Raw genomic sequence first — 21,146 nt, 5'->3', positions numbered from 1 at the left:
AAATTATTTCATATCTTTCTTTTTTTACCTATATCTTGTTTTAGAAAAGGAGTTAATGGGAATTTTTGCATCTATATTTTCTACATCAATAGCCCTTCACATCACTATAAAAAGTTTTTGCCCATCACATACCAATGGTCTGTGGTAAAATATACATTTTTAATTTAAAATATATATATATATTTTTTTTAAATTCAAGTTTATTTCGAAAGTTATCTATTGTATTTACACAAAAATCTTAATTTTTTTTAATAGCGCTTACTCATTAGTATTTTTAAAAAACGTTTCACCACTTTCCTAGAAAATTACAATTTTGTTTATTTAAAATTATGGCTGTATCTTTAAAACAATTTTTAAAAATTCTTTTTTAAATTTATTGTCACCACTTATTGATTATTTTCTTAAAAATTAATTTTACCTGAATGCTTCCCCTTGAGTATGAGACCTCAGGATGAAGAAATGTTTTTATGCAATTTCAAATTTTTAATGTTCAAAACATATTTTGTCAAAAAATAAAGTAATTAGAATATCTTAATACCCCACCTCTGATGAAGAAGCCTCCAAATTTAAAAAAAAGAAAAGTTTTTTTAAATTTATTTAAAATTAATTTGAGTGATTATTCTAATCATTAAAAAAAGCCCTCTGATGCGCGAGTCCTGAAATAAGCTAAAATGATTGAATTTAAAAATGAACTGCACAATTTCATTGGCATAACTGATAAAGTTATGCAATTCATTGCCATATTTTTTAACAATCAGTTCAAAAAACGGTAACTGTATCTTACTACAGATGGGATCTGTTATCACAATACAGAATCAACAGTCTCTGTATCGTTGTACTTAATAAGAAAATATTTTTAAATATACAAAGAAGAAATATTCATTTGAAGAATGATTAAAAAAAAGGCTTATTCTTAATAAAATAATTCCACAACAGTTTAGATTAGTCACATTGAAAATAAATTTCACTTTTTATAAAGAAATCCAAATTTTTATTGTAATCCAGAAAAACTATATCTGTCCACATTATATGTACACTTTATCTGTCCATAATCAAAATTAAATTACGAAATACATATCAGAATGCCAAAAACAAGAGTGATTCTACATTTGAAAATTCCTTTATTTAAGATTATTGACAATCAAATTCAGCAATCATGGATGGTAAAAAGTTACGTAAATTTCTTAAAACAAATTGGTATTTTCATACAAAATACATTGGTATTAACTTCACTTCTTCATTATATTTCTCTGTTAATGAAAATGAGAATTTTCTGTAACTGGGTGGTTTGAAATACAAACTATAACAAAAATTTTTAACAGTTAATGCAAGATTCAGACAATATAATGTTTCAGTTATTAAGGTTGAGTATTATTTCTATTACAATTTTTTTTTATAAAATGAAGTTATAAGTTTGATAGTGAAACTTTCCGTTAAACATATTTATCATGAATACTACTGATCTATTGGTTAATGTCATTCAAAATATTAAATAATAATAATAATTTAAGTGTTGTCAGAAAATAATTTTCCAAGTATATTGAGAGACTAAAAGTTTTTTTATAAATATAACTTATTCTAAAATTATATAAAAAAAAGGATGTAATAATAATAATAATAATATTGATAACAATAAATATATATAAAATACAAAATATTAATTCAAATAAAAAAACAAAATTGATTTGATGACAAATTATAAATAGCAGAATTCAGTCCAATTTACTAAAAAACATTATGACTGATAGAAACTAATATTGCATTAAGAACAAGATAACAATAGAAAAGTCTAAATGTCATAAACAATCACTTTCTGCAAGAATTATTACTTTTACTACTTAGAAAAGAACTACCCCTACACTTTATGAATGAACAAAACACTGTCACTTTCACCACTGTTTAGCAATAACTCACCGAACAACTTTTTGAATTCACCCACTGTCCACACTGGAAAACTCATGACGTACTCTTCCCTCGTTGTGATCACACACTTACTACTGATATCACTGTTATCACTATTGCACTGAACACGGCCTTGCAGTATTACTCACCTTTTCCACTGGTCCTTGGCAGTACTTATACCTCCTGGCCAGCAAAACCAGTACCCAATTCGTCCTTTTAATTATTTAAGCATATAATCTTCATTGTCCGCACCCTTACTTTTTTATATACATTCTTATTCAGATCCAGTAATCCTTTTGGTTGAACAAGAGCTTTTGAAAGTGCCATTGTCTGTATTGCAAAGAACAAATTGTTAAAAGGATTCGTTATTCTAAGAAAAGAATCCTTTTTGGTTCCTTCTATACTCTTCTTTTCATCATTTCTCTCTATTTCTTCTTAATTACCTGGTTAACCTGATAGCACATTATACTGCTCCTGTTAAAATATATATATAATATGTAAATTGATAAAATTATTGTTTTTAAACATTTTCTATACTTACTTTATTATTTTTAAAAAAACTTACAAATAATTAAATAAAATTATGTAACAGTTTTTTTAAGGGAATTATTACAAAATAGATGGTTAAAAGTCAAAAAGTGATACAGATTTCTTAATAAATAAATAAATAAAATTTTACTTACAAGAATCTTAAAGAACACTAAATAATGAGGTTCCATTTTATTTTTCAGGCAAGATCGACCTGCTCCCGTGCTACCAGTACCTCCACCACTTAAAGGATTTCAGATCTTGTTAATCATCTGTGGAATTCTCTTCCTGTCTCTTGTATTGCTAGGATTGGGATGTTCTTACTACCTACTTAAACGAAGGAGAGTGCAAGTAGTTCGCAGACATCCATTTTCAACAGGAACTGGATCAGAAATTACAAAACTTTCTGGTTCCAGTTTGGGTAACATTTCCATGTTTGAAGGTCTCAAGATTCCTAGAGCACATGCACCTACAGCTTCAGGTAGTTCTACAGGATCAGAAGCAGCATTGATCAGTGGTGGAGATACATTACCGAGTGACTATCCATCAGAATCACCCAGCTCAGCACATTCTGAAGTAGAGGATATCGATACAAGAAGTTTACATAGATCTGTCAGCTCTGGAGGTTCATATGACAATAAAGCTTTTATACAAGAAGGATCTAGCTTCTACTCTGAAGGATATGGACACCATACTGAGACAGAGATTATGCAAACTGCAGTTTCATCTATAACACCAAGACTTCCATTGCCACTGAGTGTAACTCCACCTGAACCCAAATTTGATGTCCAAGTTCGTGTAAAACGAGCACCTCCACCTCCTCCCACACCTACTCCACCACCATCTGAATCTGAAGCTAGTATGAGAATGCAAGAACGTAATCTTACAACAATCTTAGAAAGAGAAGAATACAGCAGATCAATAGCAAGATCTCCACCACCTCAAACAACATTTACCTATGTACCAGAACTACATCCACCTCCACCACCTGCCAAATTCCCAACACCTCCACCAGTTTATTCATCAGTTATCAGGAAACAGATTGACCAAAAGCCAGTCGTTACCAAGGAAGAACACTGGATGTCAGAAGATACTGTTGACATCATTCAACAACGTCGACCATCATTAGCAAGTCTGAATACTGAAATGACTGATACCAGATCAATGACAGAAATAGTAGAACGCTCTCATCAGAAACGTCCAGCTCCTCCTCCACCAGTAATACCACCTTCACAGACATACACTAGTGAAATGGAAATAAACACTACTGAAGAATTAATAGAACCTCCCGTAGTGGTATCAAGACGGCCAGAAATAACTTCTCATGTTGTAGATGATGTCTTCCTTCGTACAATAACAGAGAAAAAGACTATTGAAGATATAGAAAGACATCGTCGCCAGGTAACAGAATACCACCCTAAACCACAACCGAAATGGGATGTAACTATCAGAAACTACCCAAATCCTGATGCTCAAGCTATTGATTCTGATACTGTTACCGACTGGGAAAGTTATTCTGAAACTTCATCAATATCTGGTGTTCCTCCCATGAATCCAATAATGGAACGTCCATACACACTGGAACGTCCATATACAATGGAACGTCCTTACACAATGGAAACTGATCACCAACGGTCTGATATACAACTTCAAAAACAATACCGCAGCACACTGGAAGTTCCTGTGCCTAATCCTCCGCCTCCAAACTGGGATGTTCTTGTTCGTGTATTGGAGCCAACAATGACTGAAACGACACAAGAACTGCATCGTACCGAAACAAATCTTACTTTAGAAGACAGACAAAAGTGGCGAGAAATTATAACGACCGAATCTACTTTACGAACTCTGTTGACTGAAGCAACAGTTAAAGAAGACTACGAACGAATTAGAAGAGATCAACGATATGAAAAATTATTTGAACCACAAAAATGGGATGTAATTATAAGAGTATTAGCTCCCCCAGAACGTCCAATGTATGATCAACGTGGTTCTTCTGGATCAAACAGGTACCGTCGTAAAATTGATTGGGATACTCGAAGCAGACGTAGTTCGTTACCAACATTATATGAATATGATTCGGATGGAGGATCCTCAGTTCGTACCTTGACAGCAGATGTCAATGGGCCACCAGGAGTGGATCCTTCAGTCAGATCCAGAAGGACATCTAGATCAAGCCTTCGATCTGATATGGATGTTAGGTCTATGAGTGAAGTAATGGTCGATTTTGCTCGACCAAATATTCCAGATAATATGAGCGATGCCAGCTCATATTACAGACCACGTAGATTTTATGATGATGATGACATTATTCGACACGGTGTCGGTTCAGAAGATGAAGATGCTGTTAGTTTAGTTCGTTCAATAAGTCAGCCGTCTCTTGCCAGATCCGCATCTGAATTTACAGAACAATGGGGTATTCGAGGAAGACAATGGGACTTAAGCAGCCCAGAACATTCACCGAGATCCAGTCGAAGTCAGCGAGCTAATGCGATGCAATCTTATTCCATTCGACAAACAACTTACCAACAGAGCCAAAATTGGTTTGGTGATGCTGACAGTGAAGCTAGTTATAAATAATTACGATCATACTAAAATTAACTGAAAATTTCAATCTCATATAACATAAAGAATTAATTTATAGAAAGAAAAAAGACTAACAAGTTCTTACATTACATTACGAAGTATATTAATTAACGATTAGTGTTATGTGCCAAACTGACATGAACAGCTTTGTATATTAATGAATAGATTGTAGTTTATAATAATAATTTAAAAAGTATTTTTACTAGTACATAAAGCTGGTGCACGTATAATTAAGATATTATTAATTTATCGTAAATATCAATTAAATATTATAAAGTTAACCTGCTCAATTTCTTAGTATAATTAATATCTTAACCGAATTGATTTTATAGATTTTTCTTCAAAACATATTAAGGAAAATAATCTTATCCTATTCTAAATGAAGAATATATAATATATATTTTTTTTAATGATGTATATGAAATTATGCGTAATATTTTCAAAACGAATGGTATTGCCATGTAAGAATAATACTTCTCTGTGATAATGGATTCCTATGAATTATAAAATATACCTTTATAAATATGTTTATTTTTTCTTTTTATTGTTATGGATTTGCAATAAAATTTATTGACTGCATAAGTATCTCATACAACAATGAAATATTCGTGTTGTACTGGACTTGTTGGTTTCTCATTTATTACTCGATAAGTATTACATTAGAAAAGGACTGTACACATAAAAATTTCTTAAATATCAATTAAGTTTATTATTTCTTAAAACATTTATAGTATTAATTATTTAATTTTATTTTGAGTAGAACTGGGAAATCAACTTAATTTACTACTAGATAAAAAATAATCAATATCTGTCATATGCATTTAGGTTACCATATTTTTCATATTTGTGTAGTTAAATTATGGACTCCTAGATGATACAAATAGATATTTAAGAAATAATTAATTATTATCTTATATGATAATCAAAGTAAATATATAAATAAAATAATAAATTATATATTCCTTTTAATATCATTAATTTGAAATAGATAGACATGCAATTCTAGTAATAGTTTATTATATAAATAAAATAATTAGAATAAAATATACTTTTTATAAGCATTTATATACAAAAATAAAATAATAAGCAGGTACATTACCAGTACCACAACTTAATAAAATAATAACTAAAACCATATGGGGATTACCAATACAATGGTGTTGGCTTTTATTTGGGGTACTGCATACAGTTCTTTTTTTTGGTGGTTGGTTTAAATTTTTTCTTTCAACTATTGATATATCACATAGATTTTTCTTTCTACCATCTATCCCAACATAAATGAAAATGTTTTCTTGTTACATTCAATATTTACATAATTTTTATAACCGAATTTATTTTTTAAGAAAACTTTTTATGTTTACGTTTACGAATTAATTGTATCAAGTTAAATATTTAATTTTTTTATAAGAAATAAAACTTTAGCTTCACTAATATGTATATTTATGTTTGTTTTACTTTTCTTCTTATCTTTCCTTTATAAACTAAATAATTTTAATCATTTAAAAAAAAAAACTCAGTTTTTTTTTTTTTTTTATTAACACAGCAGAATAACAAGTACTCAGAATAATTGTAAGAAATCATCAAAATTATTTGCCAGTCATTATTGGCAGATAAATATTTGATCTTTTTTATTAATTTCCCAGCTATGGGAAATATATTCTCTATTGCTGCTGCAGCAGCATAGTTATAAAGAGGAAGTATAGTGATCAACAAAAATTTTGGGTATTAGGAATTTTGCAAATGTCAAAATCCCATTTACTCCAAAATAAAAAAATAGAATAGGAAATTATGTTTATTCGCAACTTTAATTTTAATATCCCTTTATGTGATGAAGAAAAATAGAAAAAGGCATTTTCTTAATAATAAAAATTAAAAAAATTAGAGCTAAAAAACAAAAAATATATTTTTAGAGGTCGGAATAAAAAACCTTTTATAAAAATATTCATATATAGGTTTAGCTTAATAAATTTCCTTACGGTTTCTCTAAATCTAACACCCCAATAAAGGCTAATCCTTCAATAAAAGCTAAAATAAGAAAAAGAAAATTTTCAGAAAACTTCTGCACTGTAGGTCTGGGGTCTATAATTTTTTAAAGACTGTAAACATTTCTTGATAGCACTCACTACATTTGAAGTATAAACTTTTAAAGATTTTTTAGAAAATATTTAAACCAAAGGGAGATAGAACAAAAAAGTCATATTTTAATTTTAAGGGATAGGGATTAATTTTTTGAAAAGACCTTTTTTGATTAATTATTTATATATATATATATATATATTGTAAGTAAAACTTTTGCTTTACTAAATTTTTCTCTCAAATGCCTCTGAGGAAAATTGAAATTGGTTTTTTTCACAATATTACCCCAACTACTTAACAAATTTTGAAAAAATTAATGAGTATAATCAATGCTCCATATATACAGTAGTGTGAAAATTTATCCAAACACAGGGAATTTTTTGTTTACTTCTATGTTGTGGCTATACTGCTTGACCACATCCATTCTTTAAGTTGTCTGTATAATGTGAGGTTATTGTTCTTTGGTTATTTTACAATTTTCATGTTATAAATAGTGTATTGTGAAAGTTTATTTCATTTTCTTTTACAAAACCATGTTTTAATATTGTTTTTGTTCTCGGTGTCTTAAATAACTCCAAGAAAGTGTTTGAAAATTGTTTCTCTTTCTGGGCATCCCAGTATGACACACCAATAAATAGCTTCTGAGCGTGGTGTTGGACTAGGGACAGTGAATGCTATTTCAAAATAATTTAAAGAAACTGGTTCCTTTCACCGCAAATGAAAGGCAAATGTGACTGTAAAAGATAAACTACTCCAACACAAGACTGGGTATTAGTAAGAAAAAGTAAACATCAAAAATTATCTTTGTGACTGAAACTGAGAATCAGCAACCTGTAGAACAGATTTACATGTAGCAACTGTTAAATACAGACTTGCAGATGGACGGGAAGCTAGTCGGCCTGCTAAAAAGCAGCTTTTGACACCAGAAATGTGCAAAAAAAGGTTCTTGTAAGCTAAAGCACATACTAATTGGACCAAAGAAGAGTGGAAAAATTTGTTTTCTTTCAAGTCACATTTTTATATTCAGGAGAAAAGAATTCAAGAAGCATCCAATATAATATATTACTGGCTCATATCTAACAATCAATTAAACATCCCAGAAAAAAAGGTTTTGGGGTTGTTTCACATTTGGAGGTCCGTGTTCATTACTTCCAGTAGATGATATGTTGAAAAGTGATGGATACATTAAGATTCTGAAGGGAAGAGTTCAACACAATTTCAGAACAAATTCCCATAAGATAACAGGGTGTTCCAACAAGATATGGTGCCATGCCTTACTGCCAAAAAAGTGGAAAGATTTTTCTAAGAATGAAACATTAAAGTGCTCCCATTGTCAGACAACTCCCTAAATTTAAACCCAATGGAAAATTTTTCAGCAATAGTCAAGAAAACTCTCAAAAATGAATTACACCACAAAAATTGAACTCGTTAAAGTAATAAGATCAATATGGTTTCATGATGAAGTAACAAAAAAAAATGTGTAGTAAATTTGTTGAATTGATGCCAAATTGTATACATGAAATGAGTAAGAATAAAGAAGGGCATATTAATTGCTAGATATTCACAAATTGTAAAGGGATGATTTTTTAAATTAAGCAACTTTTATTAAATAACTTCTGTGTTCAGATTAATTTGCATCAGTGGCGGCTCATGTATAGGCACTGTGGAACTCCAGCACCCCCCTATTTCCAATTGATATTATTGATAACATTTAATATAATTAGTCCTTTTTTCTTCAATTCTTTCTTTATACTTGTACAATAAATAATCCTTAAGGTTAATGTCAGAAGCCATCCCCCAGTTTATGAAAAGATACAAAAATCTTTGTATGGAATTGGGCGATTCACAGTTCCAGTGGTGTGGATTGTTTTCATCAGTGTTTTATTACCTCCTACAACTCAACCTGAATTTTTTCAAAGGTCTGAAACATTATCCCTTAACCCATAATTGCAACTTCAGAAACAGGAAGTAATATAGGAGCAAGGTCTGATATCTAGGGAAGGTATGGGATGACTATTTTTCTCTTTAGCAAAAACCTATGCATAAGTGACATTTGCATAAGCACATTGATATGGTGTAAAAACCATTTTTTGGGCCACGTGTTAGTCTGTTTAAATCAAGTGTTCTCAGAACATCACAACAGAATTGTTCATTCATAGTTTGAGTTGGTGAGAAAAGCTTTATGTACAATCCTATAAAATAAACAAACCAACTTCGTCAATGTTGATTGGAATATACCTTGCTTTCTTTGGCAGTGATAACAATGAACTCTTCCACTGTAATTAATATTTCTGTTTCAGAGTTGCAGCTGTAAACTCATAATTCATGAAATGAATGGTTAAATTTGCATTAGTTTTTCAAAGTTCTTTCAGGTTAGTGTCAATGTAACCACAGTGCTGTTTTTGTTTAATTCTGAGTGAGCAGTCCTTGAACAGATTCATAATAAATATTTTACTACCATAACATAAACTGCTTACAAACATCTCATAATAGGCCTAAAATCTTGTAAATATCACAGATTGTTCTTTTTTTGGTCTTTGCAGAATAGCTTCATTTATTTTTACTGAACTTTGGGGTCTGATTTTGGTCCAAGGATGACCAGAATGATGATCATCAAAACATGACTATCTGTTTTTTAAAATACTTGTACCAATTGTGTGTTTGTGTTTGCTTAAACATTTGTATTTTTTTGTTTGGTGTTTCTGTACAAAAAACTCTTTTGCATTATCATCGCCCAAACATGTTATATTTGTCACAGATAAAAAGATGTTAAAAAATGACAATTAAAAACTAAAGCCTAGCAACGTACAATCCATCTTAAAATATATGCAAACATCTGAACCCTTTCAATCCTGCATTTACAATATTCAGTAAAAAGATTTTTGATGCAAATTTCAAATTAAATATGGTTTAAATGAATTTTAATACAAATTTTTTTTTTCACCACCGGCTGTCAAAACAATTTAACAGTTACAATTGTGTACAGTAGGTCTCTATAGCGATATTAATTGCTGCAGCTTTGATATGCTATTTCATATACTTATTGTAAAGGAATATTAATATTATTTATCATTAAGTGAATTACTTAAAATATCAAAACAAAATTCATTACAAATCTGAAATCAAGTGAACAAAAATAGTGAAATACTAATAAAAAAATTAATATTAAAAATTTTTTATATTTTTACCATCTTATAAATAATTAATATTACTTGTAATATAAATTGTCTCTAACTGACCTTAATATCCACTGACTCAAAATATACAAAATACACTGATTCAAATGTCTGTTGTAATAAATTATTTGGTTGTCTACTGTGTAGGAAAGTTCATAAAACAATTTTTATTTTTGGTTAAACATAAATGAACATTACACTTTATACAAAAATTCTTGATCTTCAGTACATTTTGGATAATTACATCAAATAGCTAAGACACCTCATGGCGTGGAAGGTGACCTACACCATCAAACTGCACTTCTTCAAGAGGTCATTTTTCACGTGGCTTATGCTGTATAACTTGAGTTGTTGGATATGATACACTACTAGGACAACCACATTTTTAATGCATCCATTTCTTATCTGTTATCACTTTATTTATCAGGAAAGATGAGGTGTTTTGAAGGGAGCCTCCCTCCTGACTGTTTTTAAGAACAATAAATCTTACGTTCTTATGTGGACAGGATGTGCCACCACCAGTTAAACTGTTCTTATCAATACAGTTTTTATCCTCATCAGACAACGCTGAATGAGATCTTTTCACATGACTTCAAATGGTGGTTTTTTCGGATGGACCACCAACCATCAAAGGGGTTTCTTGGGAATTTCTAATTTTGGTCTCACAAGTACCAGGAAAATACAAGACCACGTCTGCAGAGCCCACGCATATAGAAGCTAGAGCTAAAAACAACTGGGTTTGCCCAGAGGACATCATTTGAGACTCATTATGTAAAGCCTATGTATGTAAGCCATTATGTAAAGCCACCTATAGGCATGATAGTTTCCACCTTGGGTTACGGTTGCTTTGTGTAAGGTGCCGTAACACCACCAAGTGTAAGTGTAAGAAGAAACAGTGTAGGATGCTGTTGTATAATTTGTGTAGTGTTCTTGTTGTAATGTATGTGTAGAGTGTTCTGCAGCTCTGAATGTAGTGGGAAGAAAAGCTGCAGAGACTAGGACCATCAGGATGCAAACCCCCAAAGTCTTAAAGAGTAATACTACCCCCATTGAGGTAATCATTTGGTCAGTTTTCATGATTTCTTACGAAGTTCAGCAAATTTGGGGCAAATTCATGACACTATAGTAAGAAAAACAAAATCACAGATCTGTAATAAGATGCTTTTCATCCAGCCAACTAACAACGAATGCAGCTTGCACTTGTTAGCATTGCACAGGTATAATATTCTCTCAGATGGTTCACTCACTACATTCAAATTTTATAAAACCTTTATGAAGAGCATCTTATAGACAAATTCAAAATCCATCACCAAACAGTTACAATTGTTCAGAATTTGAGTTCATTGTGTAGGTAGAATTATTTTTAAAAAAAACTTTAGCAATAATAAATTTAACAAATAAATAATATTCTTATCTATTACTTTATTTAATAAAAAATAAATGTTATTTAAAATTAATAATTAATTTATAATTAATTTTATTTAAAATAAAAAATAATTCTTATTTATTTATTTAATAAATAATATTCTTCTTAATTCTTGAGAGGAAATGAATAAAATGTGGTTGTTAGTGATTGCTGACTAACCCTGAACCTTGCTAGTATTATCACATCTTGAAGAATACGTTAAGTTTATACGATGCTTAACTTTAAAAGTTAAATCATGATTTATGACTAATTTCATGAACATTTTAGTTTAAAATTACAATGTAAAATCCATAAGATGAAAAATTCAACATGCAGTTTAACTAACTAAAAGATTATGAAGTGTAGTAAACTAGATTTGTTGTTACTCATTAGCATATTATAATTTTGGTCTTGTTCCAAATGATTACATGTTTTAGTAATATTTGTTTGGTAATGAGTAATTTGGTTATTTCTTTAGTACATTACACTGGCAGCCTGCTGTACGTAAGTATAATCACAGTACAAGAAAAAACTGTAACTTTTATAAAAGTTACATTTTTATTATAATTAAAAATCAGGTCAATTTTCAGATCAGATCTTCCTCAATTTTCAATTAGAAAATTCACCATTAACGATATTTATGGTTACCCTAAATTATACTCTTCTCTATTAGTATAGTATCACAATTTACAGCAGTATACATTTAAAAAAAAACTGCTACACTACTGATTTTTCTTTTTTGTAATAATGACTTAAAAAACATACCTGTAAACTTGCAGGTGCTCCTAACCAAACTTGTAAAGCACGGCACTTTATTTAATAATTACTCTTATTTCAGTTTGACACTTAAAATGATTATGAACTCAAACTATATATCACCAAATGTTGTGAAATATACATGCCATTTAAATGCAAGTCAGAATCAAAAGAATTAAATCTGATGAAAGGAAAACAATTACGCTACATAAAAACAACATATTTTTATGAAATCCATACTTTTATTTCTTTTTTGACATTATCAAGAATATATTTCTTTATATCAGGATTATCATTAACTTGTTGTACTTTATCTTTAATAAATTTTTGGAACATTCTCCATTGTAATTTATCCATGTTATGAGTTAAACATCTGCTCCTTATGTCGTTATTACATTTCCCATTCAGAATAGATTTTCTTAATACTTTTTGATATTTAATAAATCTAATTAGCTTACCAACTGTGGTGATTGTATCAATATGATTAGTTTTATTATTATTATTATTATTTGAATTCTCTAGTCTTTGATTATTTTTATTTTTCATTATACTCTTTTTTCTCTTTTGTCTATTACTTGTTTCATTCTCTTCTATAGAAGTTTTTGAAATTACTTTATCACTTTCTTTTACATTCTTTTTTAATATTTTGACATCAATATAATTTTCTTCTTCATTATTTCTTGAAATTACCTCTGAAATACATAAAATTGGAATTAACAAATAAGATGTGTATATCTTTATGCTAAAAAAAACCATTCAGAAAATTGTTACTTCTTTGAAAATAAAATTTTAAAAAAGAAATGAAAAAAGAAAAAAAATTACAAATAAAAAATACTTATAAAACAATACAAATATGAGAACACTTAACTGTGTATTTAGGATAACAATAAAAAAATACTAACAACCATTGTTGTTTTAAGTAACGTAACTGAAAGTGACGCTTAAAAACATATAAAATCACTAAGACCTCAACTCAGATTACCCAGTATGATCTAATACAAGCATTTTATTAAGGTTGAATAATATAAGAATTTATCTCAAGAAATGTAATTTATGCATACTACAGTGGATATTACATGAAAAAAATATCTCTTCCCATGAACAAAATACAAAGGATGAGATAACCACTTAATAGTCTTATAATTGAAAAATTTCAAAAAGAACTTATTAATAAGATTAAAATTTTTAAAGGATATTACATATTGATCCACTTATCTTTATTTACAAATTTCATTGTTGAAGCAACAAGCATGGTCGAGGGAATATAAAAAAATATATCCCTGTGAATCAACACTGGGTGCAAAATAATTAATATTATTCAACAATTATTATACAGAATAGCCTAGTAACATTACTGATGAGTAATATAAAAAACAATTTTTTTATGTTAAGATTTCAAAATTAAGAAAAAAATCTTACCTCCAATATCTTCTTTTTTAATTTCAATATTACTAATTTTATAAACATCTTTAAAGAGTCCAACTTTATCATTATCAATTAACATAGCTTCATTCTCTTCTTCAGTTGATTCAGTTTTATTCAAAAAAGAAAATGCATTACTGTTTCTGTAGTTTGAAACAAAAAAAAATATTCAGATCAGTATATAATTAAACATTTAATAATTCACATCAGGAATCAGCAGGTAGCTAACTTAAATTAAAAAGAGATTACCCCCAGCATTTTCCTAAATGGATTGAGAGAAACCATGCTAAAACCTTCATCAATGCAGAATCACAAAATACATAATTAATTTTCTTTTTTAAATATTAGGTAAATCAAATGAAAATTAATAAACAATAATAATAATAAATAACTGAATAAAAAAGCAAATAATTAAGTAAGCTAATAAATAAGAACATTATTAAAAAGTTTGATTTAGGAAACATTAACAAAAAGTATTTCAAACATGAAACAAAGATACAGAAAATTCAGAGGTTTTTTAAAATTAGAATTATATCATTTAAAATCATGCATAAAATTATTCTACAAATTTTTAATCTTATTTTAAGTAAATTGGTGAGAAAATCCTTTAATTAGGTCATTAATTTATTAAAGTGGCAGTGAAAGAATTAGAAGCCTTTTTGCTCGGCTATCCAAAAAGGAGTGTAATCTTTTTAGAGTATATGTATGTTCGTTCCACTGTAGCATCTCAACAGCCGAACCAATTTAGATGTATGACCCTGCAGTAGAATCCTTATGTTACAGGGAGTATAACTAAAAGGGCAACTGTAACTAAAAGGCCAAAAAAACATATATATGAGATTCTAAATCTATAATCAGTAGTAATTTCAGTGTCGATTTATTTCTATCAAAAATAGTTATGTTTTAACATCTGCTACAATATTGAATGAATGAATTAAGGTAGTAGATTTATAAATTTATTTTACAATTATTATTATTACAGTTCTTATTTACTGTTTATAACATTTAAGAAAAAAATTTTATGATTTTTTGATGGGCAGTATGTTTGAACATGTACGCATTTCTTTTTACTGCTAAAAATTAACTATTACCTTCATTTTATAAATAAAATTAATAAATAAATAAAAATACAAATATAAAACATAAAACATAAATAAAAATAATCAATGCTTAGATATTAAATTAAATAATATGAAAATTATTTTATAATTTTACTCTCCTGATTCTAGCAGGAGAGTCATGGAGGAAGCCATGTGCAGCTGTCTGGTGCACCACCACTGATATTCTCTGCTGCACAATTTTGTTATTAAATATTAATTAATAATCCTTTATTTTATTTACACGAGTGCCCAAAAAGGAATATAATGTATTTAGGGGGTATGTATGTATGTATGTTTGTTCCACCGTAGCAGCTCAACAGCTGAATCGATTTAGATGTATGACCTCGCATTGGAATCCTTACATTACCGGGAGGCTATATAAATACCGGATCATAGGCTGTATAAAAAAAATCTGTACGTATAAAAGGCTCTATAAAAAAAGTCATAGGCTGTATACCGGGTCATAGGCTGCCCAAAATGGAGTGTAAATGTTATTGTTTATATATGTATGTATGCACATTTGTTTCACTGTAGCAGCTCAATAGCTACACAGATTTAGATGCATGACCATGCATTGCAATCTTTACGCTGATAGGAGTGTCATAGGCAATATAAATATGTATATATATGTTTAAATAATTTTTTTTAAAATATATATACAAAATTGTCACCCACATGCTCTTCAATTATCCTAAATAATTGTTTACACAATTCAAAACATATAGTGCTAAAGAATGATCTGACAGACCATTTTTGTTATCTTAAAACTCATTCTTTCTTTTTTTAAGGAACCACAGGAGTAACATAATATGGTACTTCAGATGGAAATAAAAATAGGGATAATAAATTTTATATAATTTTTAAAAGTTTAGGCTGCTTCAAAACAAAAGAGTAAACAGTTTGATTTCACTGCAGGAGAAATCATTTTGAATTGATAGTGTTTGTTAATTTGTACATATTAAAATTATGTCTGTTCATTTCCAGATCTCACTGAATTAACCATTATTTATTAAATCTTTACTGAGAATAATTATTTTATAATTTTTGTTTTACATTTTCAAGACTAAGATATGACCATGAAATAGATTTTGTAATGGTGATGTACAAATTTTTTTTTTTTTTACAAGAAAAAAAACTATTTACACTTGAATAAAAAAGAAATAGTTGTAATATAAGATACTAAGATCTCATTAATATGTATATTTAATACATACATACAGAATTTTTCTTTCAGTTGAAAAAATTGTTTGCCTCATCTTAAAAATTATAATATAATATGCATTTATATTATACTGAACAATTCAAAACTTTACTTTAAATTAAAGGAAGCACCCATCAATTAATTAATTTCATTATCTTTCATCTTTTAATTAATGAAAACATAAGTAACACTTATGAGGCCATAAGACATAAATTAGTACAATGTATGTGGAGAAATGTCCATTAACAAATACATATAACCAAAAACATTAAGAGTATTTCGGGTTAATAGATAAAAATAACACAAAAGAAAAACTGAAGAGTTAAGGGAGTATTTCTTTGCTTAATATATTGCTTTAATATATTATTATATATAATATATTAAGAAATACACATTGTTAATATATAAAGAACGTACTGTGTATATTTACATAACAAGTATATTTCTTATTCTACTTACATATTGTGTGTTGATACCACATAATCAGGATGTCCAAGCCAAGCAACTAAATTTTCAGGTAGTGTATAACCCGATGGAAGCCAAGGTTGAAAACTTGGTTGAAGAACTGGTAACATTTGTTTAAGTTGACTATACCAATTACAGCTTTCTCTAATCAAATACTGTGAAATTACCCTAAACATAAACATAAAAATAAATGAAGAACTGCTTCTTTTAAATTTATTAAGAGTTTTGAAGCTCTCTGAACTAATTGTAATTATCATACCATCCTCTCTTTAATTCTGTCATAAAAAAGAATAAAATTATTTAAACTTATGAGAACTAAACATTTTTTAAACATATTTTGTAACTAATTTTATAATCTGGAGTCATTAGCAATAAATTTGCAACTGATAAAGTTCATATAAATGAGCTTCTACAAGGGAATGTTTATTATATTGTATAACTAATGGTAGATTAAATGTATTTAATTCCTAGAATACGTCCCCCCCCCCCCACAGTATTCCTGTATTTCAATTAATTATTGATTAATATATATTATTCTGGAAGGCTGCAGAAATCTTGTTTAACTTTCATGAATTTGGGTCTATATGCAGTGTTCCCTGCACTTGCAATGAGCATGCCAGTAACTTATAATATTCCTAATTTACCAGTTCATAACATATAGTTATTAAAAACTGAACCATGCTATGCCTACGAGACATCATATTGTTCTGAAGAGCTGATAATATTGAAATACAATAGTCTAATTGTGATTCAAACTATCCATCAACCTTCCATACGAGAAGGAAGCACTTTCTGCACCACTATAATGCACTCTGAAATAATTATAAAATAAGCCTCAATTGGATTGCTTATTTGTTAAGCTTATAAAGTATTATTATTTATATCAGTCTGCATTAACAACTCATTCTTAAAAAGATAATTAATTTACTTAAAGCTAAAATCTATTCACCCTTATTCTGGCAAGATCCTTTAATCCATCTTTATGAATTACAGCATTGCAATAAGTATTTTATTGCAGACCTCTTTCTGGCATACACGAAGATGATGTTGCATGATTTTGTAAAAGCAAATAGTACTGTCCATTTTAAGAAATGGCATTAGTAAGAGCAGAGCGACCTGGCAGCGTGGGTTACCAGATTATCATCTGGTATTTTTCGATATCATGAACAACCAAAAGTTTCAGCTAAATGAATTACTAGTTTACTTGAAATTAAACTAATAAATAAACAAAAAATTTTTCACACTAATAATTTAACTTACCATATACGGCTAACAACAGCTGTCCCAATTAAAGCGACACTCCATACATGACCATTCTGAAATCTCCATTTCAAATAAGTAGCAGCTTCTATACATCTATGGTAAATATTATCAAATAATTTAGTAAAACCCTGTAATCTAACTAAGACCCATTCAAGCATTTGTTTTGATGGGCCATAATCATCATATACTTTCTCAAGAGCTTTTTCCATTATGGAAACCATATCCAATGCCAAATACTGAAGTAGACTTCTGTTTACCTAGTGAAACAAAAATTTACTGATCAATTATAAAAAAAAAAAAATTAGTATAAATGGAATGTTACATAATAAATATAGTCAAATCACCATTTCTGGACGTTAAGACATGAATATGATTCATAAATAAATAAATAAACAAAAGAAATAAAGAGAAATAATAATATGTATTAGCAAATATTCAATAGTTGTGAAATACTACACAAGCATTTCTAACAGTGTTTAATAAATGAAACAAAAAGAATAAAAGTTAGTTTATAGGTAATCTAAAATAAAAGCATAAAGTTTGCTTAATAATAATCAAACAAACAACGGAAAAGCTAAACTGAAAATATAGTTATTTATAGATTTTGTTTGCTTTTATTCTATAAACAAGTTAAGAATACTCTTTTTACAGTAACTTATAAATATTGCTTATTTATCATTTCTTCGTTATATTTTTTCATTAACTTATGTAATTTAATTGTTTATATAGTATTTTCTCATCTGTTGATTATGATTGTTCAACAGTATAGAATCTGTTTGTGTAACTCTTTCTGTTTAACATTTTTTTAAAAAATGCTACATAAAACTAGCTTATAATTGAAATAAGTTATTTTTAAGACTCTGAATAATACTATAAAAACTGTAACAACTATAAACAAACTATGAATAACAACTTTAATACTATAAAATCTGTAAATATCATCTACAGAAAGGTTATTTACAAAATCTCATCAAGTGCTTACATCTAATACAAGTGAAGATACGGATTATTACTTACATAACTGACCAGACATTTTTATGATTCACCCTAAATAATAATAACGTAAACCAAAACATTACTAAATACATAACTACATTTTTTTAGGTTTATTATTCCATCACGTAACATATTTATTTATCAATTATCTACAAGATGAAAAAATTTAATTCCAGAATCCTATTGGAACTCTAATGCAGGCTAGAGTAGTTAAGAACCGATCTCCACTATCTTTTACAAATAAATGTACGATAATTCTGAGTGATTACTTGATCAGCTTCAATTCTGGTCATATTTTAATATACCATAGTATAAGCATAGATATGCTTAGGATCAGAAAATCAAAAGATCTAAATGTCGGAAAAAAGGTTTGGACACCCGATGACCCGTGCAAGATCAGTCTACACCACATTAACAGTACTCTAGTCAATTAGCTATCAGTTTGTGAGTTATTGAGACCTGTTCAGATGCTAATTTATTCCGTGGGGAGAGGTTATGGTTAGATTTTTGTGGAGAAAGGTTGGGGATAAATTACCAAGGTATGAGAACACTTATCATCTTGTAGGATACTTGGCCAAATTCATGTTTAAACAGAAATATAGTCAGTATAGAGAGAAACTAAACAACATATTCCATACTATTAGTCATGTATATGAAGAGCTATTACCTTACGAAGAGCACTGTTAGGCATCTTCAATGGCTGGCTTTGAGTTGGACTCTGACTATTAAGGTTAGTTTATGGTTGATTCTACTCTCCATAAAACTCTAATCTTAACCTTAACTTTAATCATAATCTATATCCACAGAACAGATTGACATCAACAGGTTGTCATAACTCACAAAACTGATTGCTAACAGACCAGAGTACTGATAATGTGCAGACTTTCACCTTGCACAGGTCACCCACAGTACAAACCTGCTTTCTGATATTTAAATCTTGTGTTTTCCTGATCCTAGGCATATCTATGATATATTAAAGTATGAACAAAATTTAAGTTGATCAAGTAATGCTCTAAATTACCATAGATGTATGCATTTACTTAAATGTATTATCCGACAACTACTTTCAATCTATTTCCTTGAACATCTTTCTTTGGACATTTAAACAACTTTCTAGAAAATATTCTCTCTGAGAATGCTTTAGAAGATAGAATAAAATTAGTTAATATCAAATAACACAATCTGGATACCAGTAAATCTATCACTTTGATATCAGTATGATAACACTAGTCAACATCAAATTAAATTTGAATATCAGTATATAAACTAAATTGCATTGTTACTTATTATATATTGTATAAATGGATTAATATTACATTAGATAAATACAAATATTAATGCACACACATATCAACTAAAAATGTATAATTATTTTTTTTAAAAATGTTATTAATGATTACTTCAAAAGTAAACTATGATAGTTATAATGTGACTACGATATCCAAGAACTTAATATTATTAGCAACGGTTAGGTAAATGTAATGCATAGGAGTTCTGTTAAGTTCATGAAATCAAAACGGCCCCCCTATTAGTTAATCAAGAATAATTTTGGAGTTATCAAGAAGAAATCTAACAGATCTTATTAATTGAACATCCGAGCCATCACTAAATAAATACTGCTTACTTTTTCCAGTGCTTTAAATCCTTTGTCATTCCTCAGTATCCATTTCCAACGGTAAATCAATCTAGAAAGTGTAGCAGATTCTTTATGTAGATTACTCTGATCATTTAATAGTTTAACTGCTTTTTCTAACAAATATTTTAACTTTTTACTAGCTCCATCTGAAGAAAAAAAACCACCCATTTAATACATCTTGTAAAAATATACAATGTAGAATAATGACATAATAAAACATGTTGTAAACATTTAAATAACATTAAATTAATGTTCCCAAGAAATTTGATAAACAAGTTACTAAATTCAAACGGCATACTATACCTGGATTTTTACAACATAATTTAAAAGACAACAACGGTGGAGGAGTTATTTCTAGCTGATTATAAAATGTAGCACTGGTCATTTTTACTTCCTAAATTAGACATAACCTCTATCTTACAATATGGATATATTTTTAATATATACATACGTAGTCGATTTAAGAAATATCGATCATAAGCGAAATCATCGATGGACGGGAATTTATCATCATTTTATTTATTAGTCGGCTATTGTGAGGGAGAAAAGTAAATTAAAAAAAAAATAATAAATATACCAAGTACGATAAAATTATTGTAAATTTCGTACCAAATACGAATAAAGTATAGTGATGGGA

At 28.7% G+C, this 21,146-nt stretch overlaps 2 protein-coding genes across 3 annotated transcripts in view; one reads left to right on the top strand and one right to left on the bottom strand.

Annotated features, from left to right (window-relative positions):
- The window catches only part of pot (zona pellucida domain protein papillote), a 259,907-nt gene extending 253,457 nt beyond the window's left edge, over nucleotides 1-6,450 (top strand). Inside the window, exon 5 of the mRNA XM_075371702.1 lies at nucleotides 2,634-6,450. Within this exon, the coding sequence (XP_075227817.1) occupies nucleotides 2,634-5,007 (2,374 nt within the window). The 3' untranslated portion in view covers nucleotides 5,008-6,450. The remainder of the gene's footprint in view (nucleotides 1-2,633) is intronic.
- LOC142328160 (uncharacterized) lies at nucleotides 1,753-20,954 on the bottom strand. 2 transcript variants are annotated; one of them, XR_012757207.1, is made up of 7 exons: nucleotides 20,813-20,954; nucleotides 20,498-20,655; nucleotides 17,875-18,134; nucleotides 16,609-16,782; nucleotides 13,846-13,991; nucleotides 12,436-13,118; nucleotides 1,753-2,376 (listed from the first exon to the last, which is right to left on the bottom strand). XR_012757207.1 is itself a non-coding variant. In XM_075371703.1 (6 exons), the coding sequence occupies exons 1-6, from the start codon at nucleotides 20,892-20,894 to the stop codon at nucleotides 12,652-12,654; spliced, it is 1,287 nt and encodes a 428-aa protein (XP_075227818.1). In that variant the 5' UTR covers nucleotides 20,895-20,954; the 3' UTR covers nucleotides 11,668-12,651. The 2 variants fall into 2 exon arrangements, 1 of the variants encoding a protein (XP_075227818.1); XM_075371703.1 differs by lacking the exon at nucleotides 1,753-2,376 and having other exon boundaries at nucleotides 11,668-13,118.
- Nucleotides 20,955-21,146: the final 192 nt, after the last annotated feature.

The sequence above is a fragment of the Lycorma delicatula genome, chromosome 7 (assembly GCF_047948215.1).
Source record: "Lycorma delicatula isolate Av1 chromosome 7, ASM4794821v1, whole genome shotgun sequence".
Classification (NCBI taxonomy): Eukaryota; Metazoa; Arthropoda; class Insecta; order Hemiptera; family Fulgoridae; genus Lycorma; species Lycorma delicatula.
This window is presented reverse-complemented; position numbering and strand designations above follow the sequence as displayed.